Raw genomic sequence first — 18,623 nt, forward strand, 5'->3', positions numbered from 1 at the left:
GGTTAAAACATCTTCTCTGGGCTAGAAGAAAAGAACAGAAACTTTGAGATAAGCTTTGCTAACTGCAGCTGTGCATATTCAGCATAATCAACTATTGTTTAAAACTAACCAGGTCTTTCTGTCCCTCCTTTGTCTATGAGTGAGTTGTCTTTCCCAGGAAGTCAAGGTCCAGACGTCAGGATTCAGCCTCACAAAGTCAAATGCAGGTGAAGATGAAAACTAACTAGAAAAGTCCAAACAGTCAAGGGAAAAGAAATTCAGTCTTCAAGGCCAACACAGGTTGGTGGAAAGGTGCCAACCAGCACAAGCATATGCTCCCCCTCCTCTGCCTAAAACCCCAGCACATGCTGCCCCTCCCCTACTTAAAACCCCAGATGAAAACCCCTACCATTTTCCCTTCGAGGAGGTGGATCTGAGTTCTAACTCCCATCTGCTCGTCTGACTGCCTTTCAGTAATAGTGAACCTCTTTCCTTGCCACACCAGTCTTTTCCTTGTTGGCCCTACTATGTGGCAGGTAAATGAACTTGTATTTGGGTTTGGTAACACTCATATTTCACACCCCAGAGACAACCATGTTAATATTTGCATATGACTCCTTCTACTACTGATAGGCACACACATGGACCCATGATGCACATTTTTCCCCAGAAATGGAAAAACAAATAATTAGGTCTCTTTTTTTTAAAGATTTTATTTTTCCTTTTTCTCCCCAAAGTGCCCCACTACGTAGTTGTATATTTTAGTTGTGGGTCCTCCTAGTTGTGGGATGTGGGATGCCACCTCAGCATGATCTGATGAATGGTGCTATGTCAGCGCCCACGATCCGAACCGGTGAAACCCTGGGCCACCAAAGTGGAGCATGCAAACTTAACCACTCAGCCATGGGTCTGTCCCCTAATTAGGTTTCTTGATCAGCTAAACAGACCTAGCCTAGTTTTCTATAGGCTCACAGGGTGACCAAGATGGAGCCAGGGGAAAGCCACGTTAAAGAAAAGTCCTGGACCTGCCGATTGAGAGGGTCCCCAAGGCTCTAGTCTGCTGGGTCATGTTGATCCTTTGCCAGTCCTAACATCCCAGCTGACTTTGCCTTCCCAGGTAAGCCAAGGATTCCTCAGCATTAGCATAGTCAGCCCTCAGAGGCAGAAAATGTGCTCCGAATCCCGTAGATGAAGACTTTTAACTCAAAGCAGAAGCCCTGGCCTTGCCAGTGTAAGAAGGAGGGATGGAGATTACATTGAGGTCTGCCTGCTCTCACGGTCCCTCCTCCTGGCTCCCCATCAGGCCCTTTCACCTGGGCCCTCCATTCTTTGTGAAGGTGGCAGCGGGCTCTTTGGTTGGTGTCAGGCTGGGTACTCATCATGGTTCTTACCAGGCTGCCCCATCACCAGAAGTAGCAAGTGGAGAATTCTGTTTATTAGAATCAAGCATTTTAATGATAAAGACTTGAACTTGATGAGAAGCTGCTGTTAGACCTAAAAAACAAAGCAGATTTCTCCATGCACACAGTGCCTGTGCGTGAGCTCTCTTATATCCACAGAGCTGCTACACAAATGGTTCTCAGTCTTGGCTGCATTTTAGAACCACCTCAGGGAGCTTTTAAAAACCTGGAAGCCCAAGCCCCACTCCAGACCAACTAAGTCAGAACTGCGGTGGGACCCCAGGGAACCAACAGCTATGAGCACTACCCAGGTTACCCAACATGCAGCCACAAGGGAGAGTGCCCACTGTGGGCCTGGTCCAGGCCAGGAAGCTTTGGGGGCTCCATGGATCTTCCACAGATGATGTCATTAGGATCTGCATGATGTCCTTCAGTCACTGTTTTCCCAGTCGATGAAATCCAGAGAGGGATTTCCAGGCTGTGGCAGCCTCACTTAGAAACCAAAGCCCTAAAGAACTCGGACGCAGAGAAGGACTCTCAAGGACAAAGCAAGCAGTTGGACAGTCTCTCATGAGGCCTGGGAGCATCATGGAGCTCACGCCGCTGGAACGGGAAGATGCTCTGAGCATCCTGTGCTGTGTCAGTGACAGATAGCCCTAGGGGCAAACCCAAGAAAAATAAAGATCATGGCCCATTCCCTGAGTAACAGAAAGACCCCATGACCAGAGAAACTCGGGAGAAATTCTTGGCACAGGGACTCACAGGTGAGATTAGGCAGCCTCCTGAGCAAGAGGTGCAGCAAGACCAAGACCAAAGAACAAACACCTTGCTGCTTCTTTTTTTTTTGCTGAGGAAGATATGCCCTGAGCTAACATCTGTTGCCAACCTTCCTCTTGTTGCTTGAGGAAGATTTGCCCTGAGCTAACATCTGTGCCAGTCTTCCTCTTCTTTGTATGTGGGATGCTGCCACAGCATGGCCACCAACAAGTGGTGCAGCTCTGCACTCGGGAACCAAACTCGAGCTGCCAAAGCAGAGCACACCAAACTTAACCAGTAGGCCACAGGGCCGGCCCCAGGACTTTGCTTCTTTGGGCAGGTGTCAGAGCCCCACGGCAGAGGAGCCTTTTCTATCCTGAGTGCTGGCGAATCTCCAAGCCACGGAGGCCTACGAAAAACACTGGCTCATCAGCTCCTACAATTGGAGAGAAGCCTTGAATTGTGTCCAAAGCACAGGCAGCCTGCTGACAAACCTGAACGCCCACTTTGGGCAAGGCTGTTCTGCTCCTGAACTGGAAAGTCAGCGTCGTCCCCAGGGGAGCCTGGTGGAACTCCCGCAGGCTCGCCTGAGTGAGGACGCTTCTCATGTGCAGAACCGCCAGGCTCTCCTCCTGGTGCGCCATTAAACCCCCACTGGTGGGGGCCCTTCTGCTGCCTGCTTTGCCAGGGACCCTCGCCCAGAATGGGGACCGGGAACTTTAAAGGAGGCCTGCCATGCATGGAAGTTGGGTTTATCCTGGACAAATTCCAATAGCTTACAATCAGAAAGTAAGTACCATTTAGGTGCAAAAGTGTCTAATCCTTATCGCAAAAAGCTAATTTTTCAGACTTGGGCCCTCCCCCCGGGATAAGTTATAATGCCATTGAGATGGTCAAAGATACAGTCAAGATATAATATTTGTTTGAAGATTTTTTAAACTATGTGTAAGTAAATGTGTGGGCACACTTACCAGTGCAGTGGGTCTTTTTGCTCCCACGCTTATGCATCTTAGCATAGACACAAAAGTCCCTTCCTAGAAACAGCCTGGCAGCGCTGCCCACACGGACGAAGAGGGCTCAGAACACCACTCATTTGTAGAGGAAGGTGCTCACATGCCCCTTACAGGTCTTGACACCACCTTGTCACAGGGAAGCAATGTCCTTCAGGGGTGGCTGCAGGTTTGGGAGCCAGAGACACCCACTCCTGGCTCTGCCACTGCCCAGCTGTGCAGCTGTGGGGACAATGCCTACTTGCAGAATCATCTCTAGGACGAAGCAAGGCCGTGCGCACAGAGCCCCTGACACAGTGGTGCCCAGGCCTCCGTGGGTGGTGGGCGTGGTGGTGGGTATCCACTCCTTAGGAAAGCCCAGAACCTCCCACACTGATGCGAAAGGGACCCTCCTAACTGTAGAGAAGAGCTGACCCCGTGGGCTCTGTTTATCCCCTAAGTGTCACCTCCCTTAGGTTCCCTGCCCGCAAGGCCTACCTCCCTTTAACAAGAACGCACAGCACAAACCCTCCCCTTGCTTCCCCTTGGCACAGCTCACACAGGCAGGAACTGGTAGAACAGGACTGTGCCAAATCCTAGTGGGGAGCAAATGAAACAGAGGACTAGGATGGAAGCTGACATTCGGGGTGTGGGTGCCGATCCTGCAGACCCAGGGCTCGCCTAGCCTCATCTCAGTATGTTCCAGAAGTCCAGCCCCCGCCCCGACCTGAAGATCTTGATTGTCAGTCTGGCTGTTCATCTGAGCTTCTTGTCTGGTCCTCGTCCATCCCTCTACTGCTGTGGATGATGTATGATAACATATGCGTGCTTTTTCTTGCTACTTACAAAATCCCACAGCCTTTAGCAGAAAATGAATCGATAAATAGGAAGTCCCTGAGCTGGAGGAGAAGCAGCAGGGCGGGCGCAGCTTACGTGGCTGTGGAGCCTGTCAGCGCTCCTGCGTTTCGCAGTGTGGGCTGCAGCCCAGAGTGTGGATTTTCTAGTAGCCCTGGGCTCCCCACTCAGCCTGCCTTCCAGTGCATGTCTGCCTGCTCAGAGTGGCATCTTCCATCTGGCTCTGTCAGCCCGCAGCCTCCCTCCAGACCCAGGTGCTGTAACGTGGCCTTTAGGCGTTTGCTTTCAGAGAAATAAGCCCTGTCCAGCACGTCTGCCTTCAGCCAGTGGGGAGTTGAGCAGGGGGAATGGGCTGAAAGAGCGAACCGGAAGAGTGAGGGCAAGGAGCTGGCTAGGGTAAAGGTCAGAATCAGGCGTCCGAGACGTCGGGCTCAATTACCTGTGATGTTTTTGCTGCTGCCGCCAATCTGCCTGGAGCCTCTGTTCCTGATCTCTGGCCTGGGTCCCTCTGCAATAGAGCCTCACCCCTGAATCTTATCAACCCTGTTCATCTGCGTTCATTGCCCGCACCTGGCTAGCCTGACTGCCCTCCACCCGTCTCACTGCCCTGCCCTCCTTGGCCGTCTACACCCAGGTTTAAACCTCGGCCTTCTAAGCCAGGACCAGCGCCATAAACTGCAGAGTCCAGTAGAAAATGAAAATGTGGGGATCCTTGTTCAAAAGTTAAGGATTTCAAGGCAGTGACAGTAGAGCATTAAACCAAGTACAGGGCCCTCCTGAGTGCGGGGCCCTGGGAGACAGCGCAGGTTGCACAGCCTTGAAGCCCAAGCTGACTCACACCACTCTTGGCTCTCCTTGCCCTGAGGGCCTGCGATGTGGTCTAAAGACTCTTCCTCCGGGTAAACACCCCATACCCCATCTATGTGGCCATCTTACTAGCAACATGGTTGAAGGACTATATCATACTCAAAAGCTTCTGCACCGCAAAAGAAACAGCGAACAAAATGAAAAGGCAATCTACGGGATGAAAGAAAATATTTGCGATTCGTAGATCTGATAAAAGGTTAATAACCAAAATGTATAAAGAACTCATAAGACTCAATAACAAAAAGAATCTGATTTAAAAATGGAGAGAGGGGGCCCAGCTCAGTGGCATGGTGGTTAAGTTTGCAAGCTTCACTTCGGCGTCCCAGGGTTTGCCAGTTCAGATCCCTGGGTGTGGACCTACACACTGCACATCAAGCCACGCTATGGCGGTGTTCCACATACAAATAGAGGAAGATTGGCACAGATGTTAGCCCAGGGACATTATTCCTCACCGAAATAAAAAAAAAGGACAGAGGAACTGAGCAAACATTTTTCCAAAGAAGACATACACATGGCCGACAGGTACATGAAAAGGTGCTCAACATGACTAGTCGTCAAAAATGCAAATCAAAACTACACTGAGATATCACCTCATACCTGTTAGAGTAGCTCTCATCAACAAGACAAGAGATAACACATGCTGGTGAGGATGTGGAGAAAAGGGAACCCTTGTGCACTGTTGGTGGGAATGTAAATTGTACAGCCACTGTAGAAAACAATATAGAGCTTCCTCAAAAAAAAATCAAAAATAGAACTACCATATGATCCAGCAATCCCACTTCTGAGTATATTTCCAAAGGAAATGAAAATGGAATCTTGAAGAGATATCTGTGCTCCCATGTTCATCGCAGGATTAGTCACAATAGCCAAGACACAGAAACAACCTAAGTGTCCAACAATAGGGGAATGGATAAAGAAGATGTGGGACACTGGATGATCTCACTTACATAAGCAATCTAGAAAAGCCAACCTTGTAGAAGCAGAGAGCAGAATCGTGGCTCCCAGGGCCTAGGGGTGGGGGATATGGGGAGATGTTGGTCAAAGAGTAGAAACTTCCAGTTATAAGAGGAGCAAGTTTGGGATCTAAGGCACAGCATTATAATGATAGATGACAATCCTCTGCTATACACGTGCATGTTGCTGAGAGAGTAGATCTTAAATGTTCTCACAACAAAAAAGAAATGGTAATTATGTGACATGATGAAGGTGTCAGCTGATGCTACAGTGGTGATCATACTGCAACAGATAAGTGTATCAAATCAACACAATCTACACCTTACACTTACACAAGGTTACATGTCAAGTATATCTCAGTAAAGCTGGAAAAAAACAGTAACCTGGTTGAAACCTTACCACTGAGCATTTTTTTTCTTAGAACGCCACCCAGCAATTAATCAAAACTTTTCTGAAGTGTGGATTCCTAACACCTCTTCCATCCCCCTTGTCCACACGATCTGTACATTCATTCACTCTGAGAACAAAACACAGGCACCCACTGTACACCAGTGCTGTATTGGCCTCTGTATATTCGAAGGAATTAAGACACAGTTCCAGATCTCGAGGGAGCGGTAGAAGAGACAGACTTGTGAACACAGAGTTACAAATCAGTGTGAGAAGGCAAGAAGGGAGGAGGGACAAGTTCCCTGAAACCAAGAGGAAAAGACAGCTACAAGGAAGCCCAGGTTCAGACTGGCTGGAGCAAGGCAGGTGGGGGGGTGGTGAGTTCGAGGTAAGGAGTGTACCCAGAACAAAAGGAAGGTGGGGCGGGGCTGTATAGGTGTCTACTGACAATAAAATAGTTCAAACGTTATGCACTGGCCAGCAGGAACCCAACAAACAGGAGGGACTGCGGTCGGATTTGTGTTCCTGCAAAATCATGGTGCACAGATGAGAGAGATTCCAGGTGAAGTCAGGGAGTGTGGAGCTACTGCAGGTTCCACGGACGAATCGTGAAGGGTTTCAATACCGACCAGTGATTCTCAACACAAGGGCAATTTTGTCCCGCAGGAGATATTTGGCAGTGTCTGAAGATATCGTTAGTTGTCACACCTGGGGTGGGAGGTGTGGGGTGCTCCTGGCATCTAGTGAGTAGAGGCCAAGGTTGCTACTAAACATCCTACACTGCACAAAGCGACAGACCCCTAACAAAGACTTATCGGGCTCAAAACATCAGTAGTGCCAGGGCCCCTTATGACCACCTGCCCTGCATTTAGAAAATGGTAGGTTTCCCTTTGCAAACTAGTCTTCCCCAATCAGACATGAAACCTGGGCTGTTGGCTTCATTAGCCTAGAGATCTAATCTAGTGACTTCACTGGCCCCCTAGTGGGACCTAGTCCAGGCAACTCTGGGACCCTTTCTTTCTCATGTTTCTATAGAAACAATCCCACTCTCTAGATTATCTCCATTATCTCTGTTATGTAATGACTTTCTGAAAACAAAATATCCGAATTTAGCAATGGGAAAGCTGTGAGCTGTGATCTCTGGCCAACTAACCCCAGACACTGACTCCATCTTCACGTGGCACATTGTCCCTCCCCAAGACTGGATGTCCTGTCCTCTACACATCTTCTTCCCCAAGGCCATCGGTTCTGCCCCTTTAACAGAGGCAGGCAGCCCAGAACTTAAAGGACACAATCTTTGCCTGAGTCTTTCTGTAACAGTCACCAATCATTAACCTCAAGAAGGGAGAAACCGCACCTCAGACATCAAGGTCACCTACGATGGCGAAGCAGACACGGAGTGTGGTGAGCTAGGGGAAAGAGCAGCTGCCAGGCTAGAGTCCAAATTCCAGTGCGTCACATCTCGATGCCCTCCACTGGAGTCCAAGACAATGGCTTCACCCAGCATGGCTGCCTCAGGGCTGCATTCGTCGCAGCTTCCTTTGGGTCATTCTCAGGGGCTTCTCCTTGGCATTCCTCAAGTCCCTTCTCTCCACTCCACGTTTCTACACAAGTGCGCAAGGGGATTCCTCGCTGAATCCACTTCCTCACAGACATCTCCTCCACCTCCGCCTTCCTCCGGACAGTCCCCGACTCCACCTAGGACACCCAACCTCCTGAAAGTCCTGGGAACACAGCACCCATCTTGGCTGCATGGCTCTGCTCCTGCCTGTCCCCTGCCCAGAGCGTCCTCCTCCTCCCAAGTCCCTGGCACACTCCCACGACCCCACTCCGGCTCTTCTCTGTAGCCCTCAGGGTGCCAGCAGCCCAGAGCGCAGGGCTGAATTCACTCCCCCGCCATGGGCCGGGCATCTGCAAGGTGGGGCATGTGAGGGGGGTGTGCTGGGTTTCATAGCATCCTCCCTCCAAAATACACATCCTTCCTGGAACCTCTGAATGTGCCCTTATTTGGCAAAAGGTCATTGCAGATGTAACTAGTTAAAATGAAGTCGTATAGGAGTATGACTTAATCTAGTGACTGGTGTCCTTAGAAGAAGAGAAGGGACACATAGAAAAACAGACACATAGGGGAGAACACCATGTGATGATGGGGGCAAGACTGGAGTGATGCATCTACAAGCCAAGGAACCAAGGGGCGCCAAGGATTGCCAGAAACCCTGGGAGCTGGAAGGGGCAAAGAAGGACCCTTCCCTGGAGCCGTCAGAGGGAGTGCGGCCCTGCCAGCACCTTGATCTCAGGCCTGCAGCCTCCAGCACAGTGAGAGAATAGTTTCTGTTGTTTGAAGAGCCCTAGTTTGTGGGGCTGTGTTGTGGCCGCCCTGGGAATCCAATGGGGAGGAGACACATCCCAGGCCTGGAGAGGCCGGCGGGCCTGAGGGGCATCTCCTTCCGCGCTCTGCAGGACTGCGCTTGGGCACAAGTCATGTCGCACTTATTCTATGCTGCCTTCTACCATTATTGCTCTTTCCATGTACCTTTGACATACTCCCTCAAATAAAAAGTGGAACCCGTCCATGCACGCCCCTCCTCCCTGCCTGCACGCAAAACCGCTCCTCCTGCTCACGCTCCTTCATGCCCCGGGGGTGAGACCAGCAGTGGTTCCGGCTCCCCAGGTCCTCTCTCCTGGGATGATAACCTGCAGCCCCTCAGCCTTTCTTTTATCTATTTAGGCATCCATTGCAGAATTGAGTTAAGCATGCACCTCAGCGCATGGACATTATCATCATTAGGCATACAGAGCCTCTCTCTTGTCTTTCTTATGCATGTTGTATAAACATATACATATCTATATGTCTATATGTGCATAGTACGTGTGTATGTGTATACATGTGCATGCACATATGTGTGTACACGTGTGCGTATGTGTTCATATATATGCGTGTGTGAGAATGTATGTGCGTGTACATTGTGTGTGTGTTTCCACTCCCACTCTTCTCATTCTAATGCATTCACGTCTATCCTTTTGTTTCTATCTGTCCTTGGAAATGTGTCAGGTTGCTTTGCGTGCATGTGTGTTAATGTGTTTGGCATTGAGCTCTACCGTTCATCCTGCTTCTTCCTTCGTTCTTAAGACCCACTGCAGTGAGCTGCTGTGTGGACACCCGCTCCTTTGTGTCCACCAGCTGCACAGCACCCACGGTGTGCACGGACAGCGTCTCGCCAGTTCGGTCATCTGGTGATGTACATTCCCATGACCTCCAGCTCTCCATCTCCACAACTTTCATGCACTGATTGGCCATATGTTTATCTTCTTGGGAGAAATGTCTTCTCAGATCCTTTGCCCATTTTTTAATTGAGTTGTCTTTTCATTATTGAGTTGCAAGAGTTTTTGTATATTCTACAGACAATTCCACTGTCAGATATATGATCTGCAAATATTTTCTCCTGTTCTATGAGTTGTCTTTTCACTTTCTTGATGGTGTCCTTTGAAGTAGAAGAGTTTATAATTTTGATGAAGTCTAATTTATCTATTTTTAATTCAGTTTTTTGTGCTTTGGCGTCATAGCTAAGAGTCCCTTGCTAAACCCGAGATCACGAAGATTTACTCCTATGTTTTCTTATAAGAGTTTTATATTTTTGGCTTTTACATTTAGGTCTTTGATCATTTTGAGTTAATTCTTGTGCATGGTGTGAGCTAAGGGTCCAGCTTCATTCTTTTGCGTGTGGTCCCTTTCTCTTTCAATCTCTACAAGTATCTTTGCTCGAGCTGTCCTCACTTCAGTAACTTGGTTACAATGTTCTTTGCGGAACAGAAACAGACTGCACTTCTCAATGTCAAGTCATTCCTAGGACTCTCTTCAGATCCGGATCTCAAGTCTCCACGGAGTTGGTGAGCCTGTTACTGAGAGGAACCAACTCTCAATCCTTCAGACCCCTGAGGGGGGAAATGTAAGTGAAGTCATCCTATCCATCATCATTTGAGCACTCAAAGCTAATCCCCTTCCTTGGAGACAGCAAAGGCCTTCTGGAATTGCAAAGGAGTACCAGGTTGACTAATTGTTTCCTCCTTCTTTCATCTAGCTGCCAATAAATACTGAAATGACTTGGAATGCAAACAGCCAGAAGAAAATGATGAGAAGTACAAGGTCATATAATAACAAAAGAATAAGGCATCAAGACTTGGCCATTGGTGGGTAACGATCTGTTGGTTCTTCCAAGCCTCACTATTCTTGACTCTGTTCTTTCCCTCTGACCAGGAACTCCCTCCCTTGCCGTCTAAGACTCATGTCCAGTCCCCACACAGGTACCACCCCCACCCCCGGCTTTTCTTGCCCTCTCTTCTCTCTGGACCATCACCCTAGCCATCCTGACCAATTTTCTCCCCAGCCAACTCCCCCCTCCTTTCTGAATCCTGTCAGGGTCTCAGAGATGGCTAATATGGCTGCTTCTACAGTCTCAACACAGTCACTTCTCTCTCCCAAGCTATTCTGTCTCTGGTTCCCTATTCTACATATGGGTCAAATTCTCCATTTTTGGCGTTGGTGTCAATCTCTACCAGCCTCTGTCTTGGGCCGTATATCTGTTGCAGGTGAGGCTACTTGACTTCCCCTTTTCCTTATCTCTGGCCTCTGAAACTCACCACCCACTTTAACAGATTATGGCATTGCACAGCTAAGACAGAATGCCTCAGACAACTTCTGTGGAAGGCGCCACTTTGGCAGGAGGAATGACAGGGAAACAGATATAGGGCGTGTGTATGTTGGAGCAAACAGAAGTAGCCCTGACCGCTGAAGTGGTGAAGGACTGGGGAGTTTCCAACTTGGGCCCTTGAAGGGTAACAGGAGCGCTCCAGGCTGCAGCAGCCGGTGCCCCACACACTCCGTCAGGCCCCTGCCCTGCCCACAGTGGAAGCCCCGAGCCACAGGTCCCGCTTTTGGTCAGCCCATGCCTCACCCTGGCCCTCCCTCCAGGGCGGGGTCTGATAGAGGCATAAAGCTCCAGAAGGAGTCGGAGACAAAGGCTGGCAGCAGAGACGAGCCCTGGCACAGGTATGTACTTCTGATGGGGTATTCAGGGAGAGGGGAGTGGGCTGGCCAGGAGGGGGAGGGCAGCAGGGGAATAGGCATGGAGTGAGGGGGCAGGAGAAACAAAGACTCAAGAGAGGGGGGTCGGAAAGTGAGGGGCAAAGCCCAGAGGGAGTCGCTCCAGGGCGCTCTCCAGCATAAACTGCCCAGGGGCAAGATGGGAAACGCAGAGAGGAGGTGATGCTGTGCTTGGTGCTAGAGATGAGCAGGACCCAGGACAGGGCATGTTTCACAGCTCCCAGCACCGAGGTCTCCCTAGCTCCAAGCTCTCCTTCTAAGGCTTCCTTGCCGTCATCTGCCTCCCCGGCTGCCCACTTGGACGTTGGAACGGAGGATCGTACTGGCGAAGGTAAAGATTAAAAGAATAGCCGAGTTCAGGGTAAAGGATCACAGGTCTCTCCCACATCTCCCTCCTTAGCAGAGCAGAAAGAGATTTGGGGTAAGAGGCTATAAAAAGGGGGCCTGGCCATGAGAAGGCATGGAGGAACATAAATGCATATTACTGAGTGAAAGAAGCCAGTCTGAAAAAGCTACCTACTCTATGAGTCCAGCCGTATGACATTCCGGAAAAGGAGACAGTAAAACGACCAGTGGTTGTCCGGTTTAAGGGGGAGGGAGGGATGACTAGGCGGAGCACGAAGGGTCTTTAGGGCAGTGACACTGCTCTGTCTGATTCTGTAATGGTGGGTACCTGTTGTCACACATTTTTCAAAACCCTGAGAACATACAACACGTCACCCTCACGTCACCTATGCACTCTGGGTGATTAGTGCATCTCGGTGTAGGTTCATTGACCATAACGAATGTCCCACTCCATGGGGGGTGGTGATAGTGGGGAAGGGGCACATGTGTGGGGACAGTGGGTACATGGGAACTCTCTGTACCTTCCTCTCAATTTCGCTATGAACCTACAACTGCTGTAAAAAGTAAACTCTATTAAAAAAACAAGAGCCCTGACCAAAATTTAGTAGTAGCACAAGAGCTCACCCCATATCCTTCTGCTGGCTCGGGATTCCCCAGCAGCCCCTCCCTTCAGGCTGGAGAGCACAAGATCCTGTGCTTCCGGGCCGTCCTACCAGGGCCGTGGGGACAAGAGGAGGCCACCAGAGGAGATTGACCTGGCAGCCCTGGGGGATGGGGTAACGAGGTGAAGACCTGACCACACCCTCCCCCAAAATGGAAGGGGATAGGGCGTCTCCCTGAATCACCACCTGGGATGATCCCCCTGTGAGATGCCCTCCTAGTCACCCTGGACGGTCACACTACCAAGGCCCGGGTGCCCCACCAGGGGGCCGGAGGCTCCCCTCCTCACCCTCAGAACCACGGGTCTACAGCCTCATCACAGTTGACTCTCTCCACGTTGCTTAAAATTTTAAATGTGCTGGTATCACAGACCATATCTGCATGGTTGACTTTAAAAAGATTAGCTAGCGGTTCTTGAGTGCTTCCTAGAAGGTAGGCGTTTGTTCTCAACTCTTTTTCCTTGTCCTACTGATTTCTTGCAACAACCCAGGAGGGAAGTACTGTGGTTATTTCCACTGTACGGTTGAGGAAATGGAGGCCCAGAGAGTTTAAGCCACCTGCCCAAGCTCACACAGCTGGTCCTACCGGTGGACCCAGGCACTTGCACTAGGCGGACTAGGACTTGGACCCGGGCAGCCAGGCTCCAGAGCAGACTCTTTGAACTTCTACACTAAATATCAAATTTTTCTACATAGAAACGTGTGTTAGATCAAAAATGCAGTTTTGCTGTCAGTACCCACGACACAGTCAGCACTGAGGCGTTTGCAGGGGCTGGGAGTCACTGAACAAGGACCTGAAGGTGGAGAGATAGGAGCCCGCGGTTCTGCCCGCTGAGGAAAGGCACAGGAAATGGGAAAAACAGTTCACGTGGGTAAGAAAATCCGCAGGATGATGAGAGGTTTGCAGACAGGTGAGGAGAGAGCAGAACAAGAATCAATGGCAAGCACAGCCCTGAACAGCGCTGGGAACTGCCTGGGGCCCCAGCAGCCACCGAGCGCTGCCTCTAGCTGGGGTGGGGGCTGGGGAGGACCGGAGTCTGTAGGAAAACCTGAGGCCAAAGGACAAGGCAGTCCAAGGCCCCCGCCTGGTGGAAACCCATTTCCTCCCATAAAACAACTAAGTGCATCTCTTCTACTGCCTTCCAGAGCCATGGGGCGAGCGACCCTGGCCCTCAGCTGGGCCGCTGCTGCCATCCTGGCACTGCAGATGGTGGCCGCGGCAGAGCGCTCGCCATGGACCCTGCGCGGCAGGGGCGATGTGTTCGCAGACCTGAGCGCGCAAGAGCTGAAGGCCGTGCGCAGCTTCCTCTGGTCCCAGAAAGAGCTGAGGCTGGAGCCCTCCAGAGTGTTGACCATAGCCAAGAACTCCGTGTTCCTCATTGAGATGCTGCTGCCCAAGAAGCAACGGGTGCTGAAATTTCTGGATAAAGGTGAAAGGCGTCCAGCTAGGGAGGCCCGTGCCGTCATCTTCTTTGGAGCCCAAGAGCATCCCAACATCACCGAGTTTGCTGTGGGGCCCCTCCCAGAGCCCTACTACATGCGCAAACTGCCCTCCAAGCGTGGACACCCGGCCTCCTGGGCCTCCAGGCCCATCTCTGCGGTGGAGTATGTCCTCCTGAGCCACGCCCTGCGGGAGCTCACCAAACCCCTGCACCAATTTTTCCTGGATACCACAGGCTTCTCGTTCAAAGACTGCCACACCCGATGCCTGACTTTCACAGACGTGGCTCCCCGTGGCCTGGCCTCTGGCCAGCGCCGCACTTGGTTTATCTTACAGCGCTATGTAGAAGGCTACTTCTTGCACCCCACTGGGCTGGAGCTCCTCGTGGATCATGGAAGCACAAATGCCCAAGACTGGACAGTGGAGCAGGTCTGGTACAACGGGAAGTTCTATCAGAGCCCAGAAGAACTGGCTCAGAAGTATAATGATGGAGAGGTGGCTGTGGCGGTCCTAGAGGACCCACTTCCCAAGGGCAAGAGGGGAGAGAACATAGAGGAGCCACCCCTCTTCTCCTCCTACAAGCCACATGGGGACTTCCCCACCCCCAACACTGTGCACGGCCCCCGCCTGGTCCAGCCCCAAGGCCCTCGCTACAGGCTGGAGGGCAACACTGTGCTCTATGGGGGCTGGAGCTTCGCCTTCAGGCTGCGCTCCTCCTCGGGGCTGCAGGTCCTGAACGTGAACTTTGGGGGGGAGCGTGTAGCCTATGAGGTGAGCGTGCAAGAGGCAGCCGCGCTCTACGGAGGACACACACCCGCGGGCATGCAGACCAAGTACACTGACGTGGGCTGGGGCTTGGGGAGCGTCAGTCACGAGTTAGCCCCTGGCATCGACTGCCCAGAGACGGCCACCTTCCTGGATGCCCTGCACCACTACGATGCTGATGACCCCATCCACTACCCCCGAGCCCTCTGTCTCTTTGAGATGCCCACGGGGGTGCCCCTTCGGCGGCACTTCGATTCCAACTTCAACGGTGGCTTCAACTTCTACGCAGGGCTCCAGGGCCAGGTGCTGGTGCTGCGAACGACTTCAACAGTCTATAATTATGACTATATCTGGGACTTCATCTTCTACCCCAACGGAGTGATGGAGGCCAAGATGCACGCCACCGGCTACGTCCACGCCACCTTCTACACCCCCGAGGGGCTGCGCCACGGGACCCGCCTGCACACGCACCTGCTTGGCAACATGCACACTCACTTGGTGCATTACCGCGTGGACCTGGATGTGGCAGGTAGGACGAGGGCTCACACGCCTCCCAGCCAAACATCCGCCTCCCAGCAATTACTCACAGATGTGGTGCTGCTCCCCTGAGGCATCAAGTCAGGAGAATTGGCCCAGCCTGCTTCCGTGAAACCTGCAGGGCTAGGGATCTGCGTGCCCCTGAAAAATGGTGAAAGTGAATGGCGCCCAAGCCTTGCCCTGAATGGGGCAGTGTCAACCCTGTCCTTGCCCTGGGGCTGCGTTGACCCCTGGAGGGGTAGATTGGGTAGAAAGCTGCACATGGGGGCAGGGAGGGGACAACGCCCAGGAGTGTAAGAAATGTCTCTGCCTGACACTCTGAGGTGGAGGCAGTGTGGTCCAGGAAGACTCATTGTGTCACTTGAATTAATGACATCACCACGAGATATGGCACAGGCGTGACGATAGGATTTGGCGTGACATCAAGTGGTACGTCACAACAGGCCCCCGGGACCAGATGGGCAGCTTCTCCCCGCTCAGTCCCCTTCATGCCCCAGGCACAGAGGGCACCGGATGAAGGCTCTGCGCTTGGGGACCGCCGAGCTGCCTCTTCCCTAGGCTGCAGCCGCAGCGGCAGCCAACAGGCTTAGAGCTCTCAGCGGGAGCCGCCCAGAGCCACAAGGGCATCACCAGAGCTGCCATGACTCACTCCGAGTTGTCTTCCAGTTCTTCTGTTGCCTTTTGCTTTCTTCCCTTCCCTTCACCCCACAGCTCAGTGTGTGCCCACAATGTCCTCTTCACTCCTGAGAGTTTGCTGTTGGATGTCGTCTGGGATGGAGGTCTCAGGGCAGAATAAGGACGTGTCCATCCTGGGGGCTCGATTCTCATTCTGCTTCTCCCTGCACACCTGCAGGCACCAAGAATAGCTTCCAGACCCTGCGGATGAAGCTAGAAAACATCACCAACCCCTGGAGCCCGAGACACCGCCTGGTCCAGCCGACTCTAGAGCAGACGAGGTACTCGCGGGAGCGCCAGGCGGCCTTCCGCTTTGGACGGACTCTGCCCGAGTACCTGCTCTTTACCAGCCCCAAGGAGAACCGCTGGGGCCACAGGCGCAGCTACAGACTGCAGATCCACTCCATGGCCCACCAAGTGCTGCCCCCGGGCTGGCATGAGGAGCGGGCTGTCACCTGGGCCAGGTGAGGGAGGCCGGGGAGGGCTGGAGGCTCCTCTCGGTGTGCCTGTGATGCTGTGTCCATGTGTGGCCGTGGATCTGGGCACGTATGCGTGTGTGTGTGTTTCTGGGCGTGTGTCTCTGTGTTTAGGGAGGGAGACGGAGAGCCTGTGCTCAGCCCTGAGCCTCTGTTGACATCAGTCAGTTGGGCTGACTCCCAAGAGATGACCTCGATTTGGGGAAAGTAGTAACTTTCCCTCATGATTGACCCAGAAGATGTTCCCTGGGAGTGGCTGGGAGGCCCCCCAGTGCCCAGAGCCCCCTGGCTTCTCTGCCCGGACAGGTACCCCCTGGCAGTGACCAAGTACCGGGAGGCGGAGCTGTGCAGCAGCAGCATCTATAACCAGAACGACCCCTGGGACCCGCCTGTGGTCTTTGAGAAGTTTCTTCACAACAACGAGAACATTGAAAATGAGGTACTGGCCCACTTTCCTCCAGCCCCAACCCAAGACCACATCTGAGCCCGGTGCCAGGATCTGTGCCCAGTCCCAGGACGGACAGCAAGCTCAGTGGTCACCGGCTCTGCCCATTCCTTAAAAGTGAGGCTTGAGGGGGTTGCCCGCCCCTCCCCTCGCAGCCTTCTCAGCACTGTCCACCCCTTTCTCCCCCAGGACTTAGTGGCCTGGGTCACAGTGGGCTTCCTGCACATCCCCCACTCAGAGGACATCCCCAACACAGCCACACCGGGAAACTCCGTGGGCTTCCTGCTCCGCCCCTTCAACTTCTTCCCCGAGGACCCATCCTTGGCATCCAGAGACACTGTGATCGTGTGGCCTCGGGACAACGGCCCCAACTACGTCCAGCGCTGGATCCCTGAGGAGGATGGGGACTGCCTGATGCCCACCCCTTTCAGCTACAATGGAACCTACAGGCCTGTGTGAAGGGCCCCCTGCCCCCAACTAACTCTTACCTAGAAGCCCATCACCCCCCAGGGATGGATAATAAACCCCTCATGCTCAGCACCGTGTCCTGCTTCTTGGGGGGAGGCACAGTGGGCAAGGCCACACTCCAGGCCACGCGTGTGGGACACACACAGGTGAGCAAGCACGTGGCCTTGGCCTCCGTTCATCTTGGTCAACTCCGCCCCAGAAAAGAGCTCCATTCCTAAGGCAAATGGCACTCACTGAAGTACTAGACTCACCCACCAGATTGGTTTAAAAGAGCTGAGACTGACGACTGCCTCTCGGGAGTCTGGGGGGACTCTCCTGGGTGGCTCACGTGCACGCAGAGTAGTGCAGCCTGGAGGACTGTGGACGAATCTAGCAAGATTGCCAACACCTTTACTCTTTGACACACTGATGCTGCTTCTAGGGGTTTATCCCAGAGCTCTACCTACAACCACGGGAGAAACATATGCACACGGTGATTCACAGCCGTCCTGTGTGTAACAGCCAAGTCGGGAAACAAGCTAGAGGTCCAGCTAGAGGAGAGCGCCACAGCTCTGAGTCAACTATGGCGCAGCCGCACGCCGCAGCTGTGGGTGATCGTAAAAGAAACGTGCGAACGAGCACATTCTTTGTACTGACGGGGAAAGTGCTTCAGGAGATGCTAAGAAAAGAATATCACTTTAGAACAACACGTATATAGGATATAGTATGTTAAGTTTTGTATGAGAAAAGAGAGGAATAAATATGTATACATATTATAACATATATATTCATAAAAACCCTAGAAAGAGACACAAGACACTAATAAAATGCGTTGCCTGTCGTCTTAGTGCATTCAGGCTGCTATTACAAAATACTGTAGACTGGGTGGCTTATAAAGAGCAGAAGTTTATTGCTCACAGTTCTGGAGGCTGGAAGTCCAAGATCAGGGGGCCACATGGCCAAGTGAGGGCTCTCTTCTGGGTCACAGACTTCTGACTTCTCGCTGTGTCCCCACATGGCAGATGGGTTGGGGAGCTCTCTGGGGTCTCTTTCATCTGGGCACTAATCCCATCCATGAGGGTGGCTGGAGCCCAAAGGCCTGACCTCCTAACACCATCACATCGGGTCCTAGGATTTCAACAGGTAAGTTTTCAAGAGACACAAACATTCAAACCCTGGCACCTGAAGAAGATGGGGAGGCATGGAATGGGGAATGGAGCCGGGTTTCTCAGTGTAAACCCTTCTGTATGTTTTCTCTGGAGTTTTTCTTGTTGATTTTGAGTGACGAGAGCCTGTGGGAACCCACGGGGAACACCAGGGCGGGCAGGGGTTGCCTCCCTCCCTCCCTCCAGAGTCGCAGTCTCGGAGCCTCCAAGTGTCCCAGCCACAGCGCAGGCCCAGGGAAAGCTGTAACTACTCACAGGTTGGCGGGTTCCCAGGTGCCATTGCCTTTCACCCCAGTGCTTTTTTTTTAACTATAAAAATGTATTACTTTGTCAAAAAAGTTACAATCTAAATTTGAAAAGAGAAAGGGAGAGAGGAAGA

General features: G+C 52.2%; 1 protein-coding gene across 4 annotated transcripts; it reads left to right on the forward strand.

Annotated features, from left to right (window-relative positions):
* Nucleotides 1–140: 140 nt before the first annotated feature.
* On the forward strand, nt 141–17,168 carry AOC1 (amine oxidase copper containing 1). Of its 4 annotated transcripts, XM_070516031.1 has the most exons (9): nt 141–279; nt 9,999–10,134; nt 10,267–10,375; nt 11,157–11,234; nt 11,550–11,619; nt 13,439–15,027; nt 15,889–16,174; nt 16,493–16,625; nt 16,821–17,168. In XM_070516031.1, the coding sequence occupies exons 6-9, from the start codon at nt 13,443–13,445 to the stop codon at nt 17,088–17,090; spliced, it is 2,274 nt and encodes a 757-aa protein (XP_070372132.1). In that variant the 5' UTR covers nt 141–279; nt 9,999–10,134; nt 10,267–10,375; nt 11,157–11,234; nt 11,550–11,619; nt 13,439–13,442; the 3' UTR covers nt 17,091–17,168. The 4 variants fall into 4 exon arrangements, with proteins under 4 accessions (XP_070372132.1, XP_044621703.1, XP_070372129.1 ...); XM_044765768.2 differs by lacking the exon at nt 11,550–11,619; XM_070516028.1 differs by lacking the exon at nt 141–279 and having other exon boundaries at nt 8,193–10,134; nt 11,506–11,619.
* The last annotated feature ends 1,455 nt before the right edge of the window (nt 17,169–18,623 follow it).

Source organism: Equus asinus, chromosome 1 (assembly GCF_041296235.1).
Source record: "Equus asinus isolate D_3611 breed Donkey chromosome 1, EquAss-T2T_v2, whole genome shotgun sequence".
Lineage (NCBI taxonomy): Eukaryota > Metazoa > Chordata > Mammalia > Perissodactyla > Equidae > Equus > Equus asinus.

What these genes read in the sequence shown, in the direction of transcription:
- AOC1 (XM_014829015.3), top strand. Translation starts at nt 11,131, where the DNA reads ATGCCTCACCCTGGCCCTCCCTCCAGGGCGGGGTCTGATAGAGGCATA. An exon ending in CGTGGACCTGGATGTGGCAG is followed by an intron (nt 15,028 to 15,888) that starts GTAGGACGAGGG and finishes GCACACCTGCAG; the next exon opens with GCACCAAGAATAGCTTCCAG. An exon ending in ACGAGAACATTGAAAATGAG is followed by an intron (nt 16,626 to 16,820) that starts GTACTGGCCCAC and finishes TTTCTCCCCCAG; the next exon opens with GACTTAGTGGCCTGGGTCAC.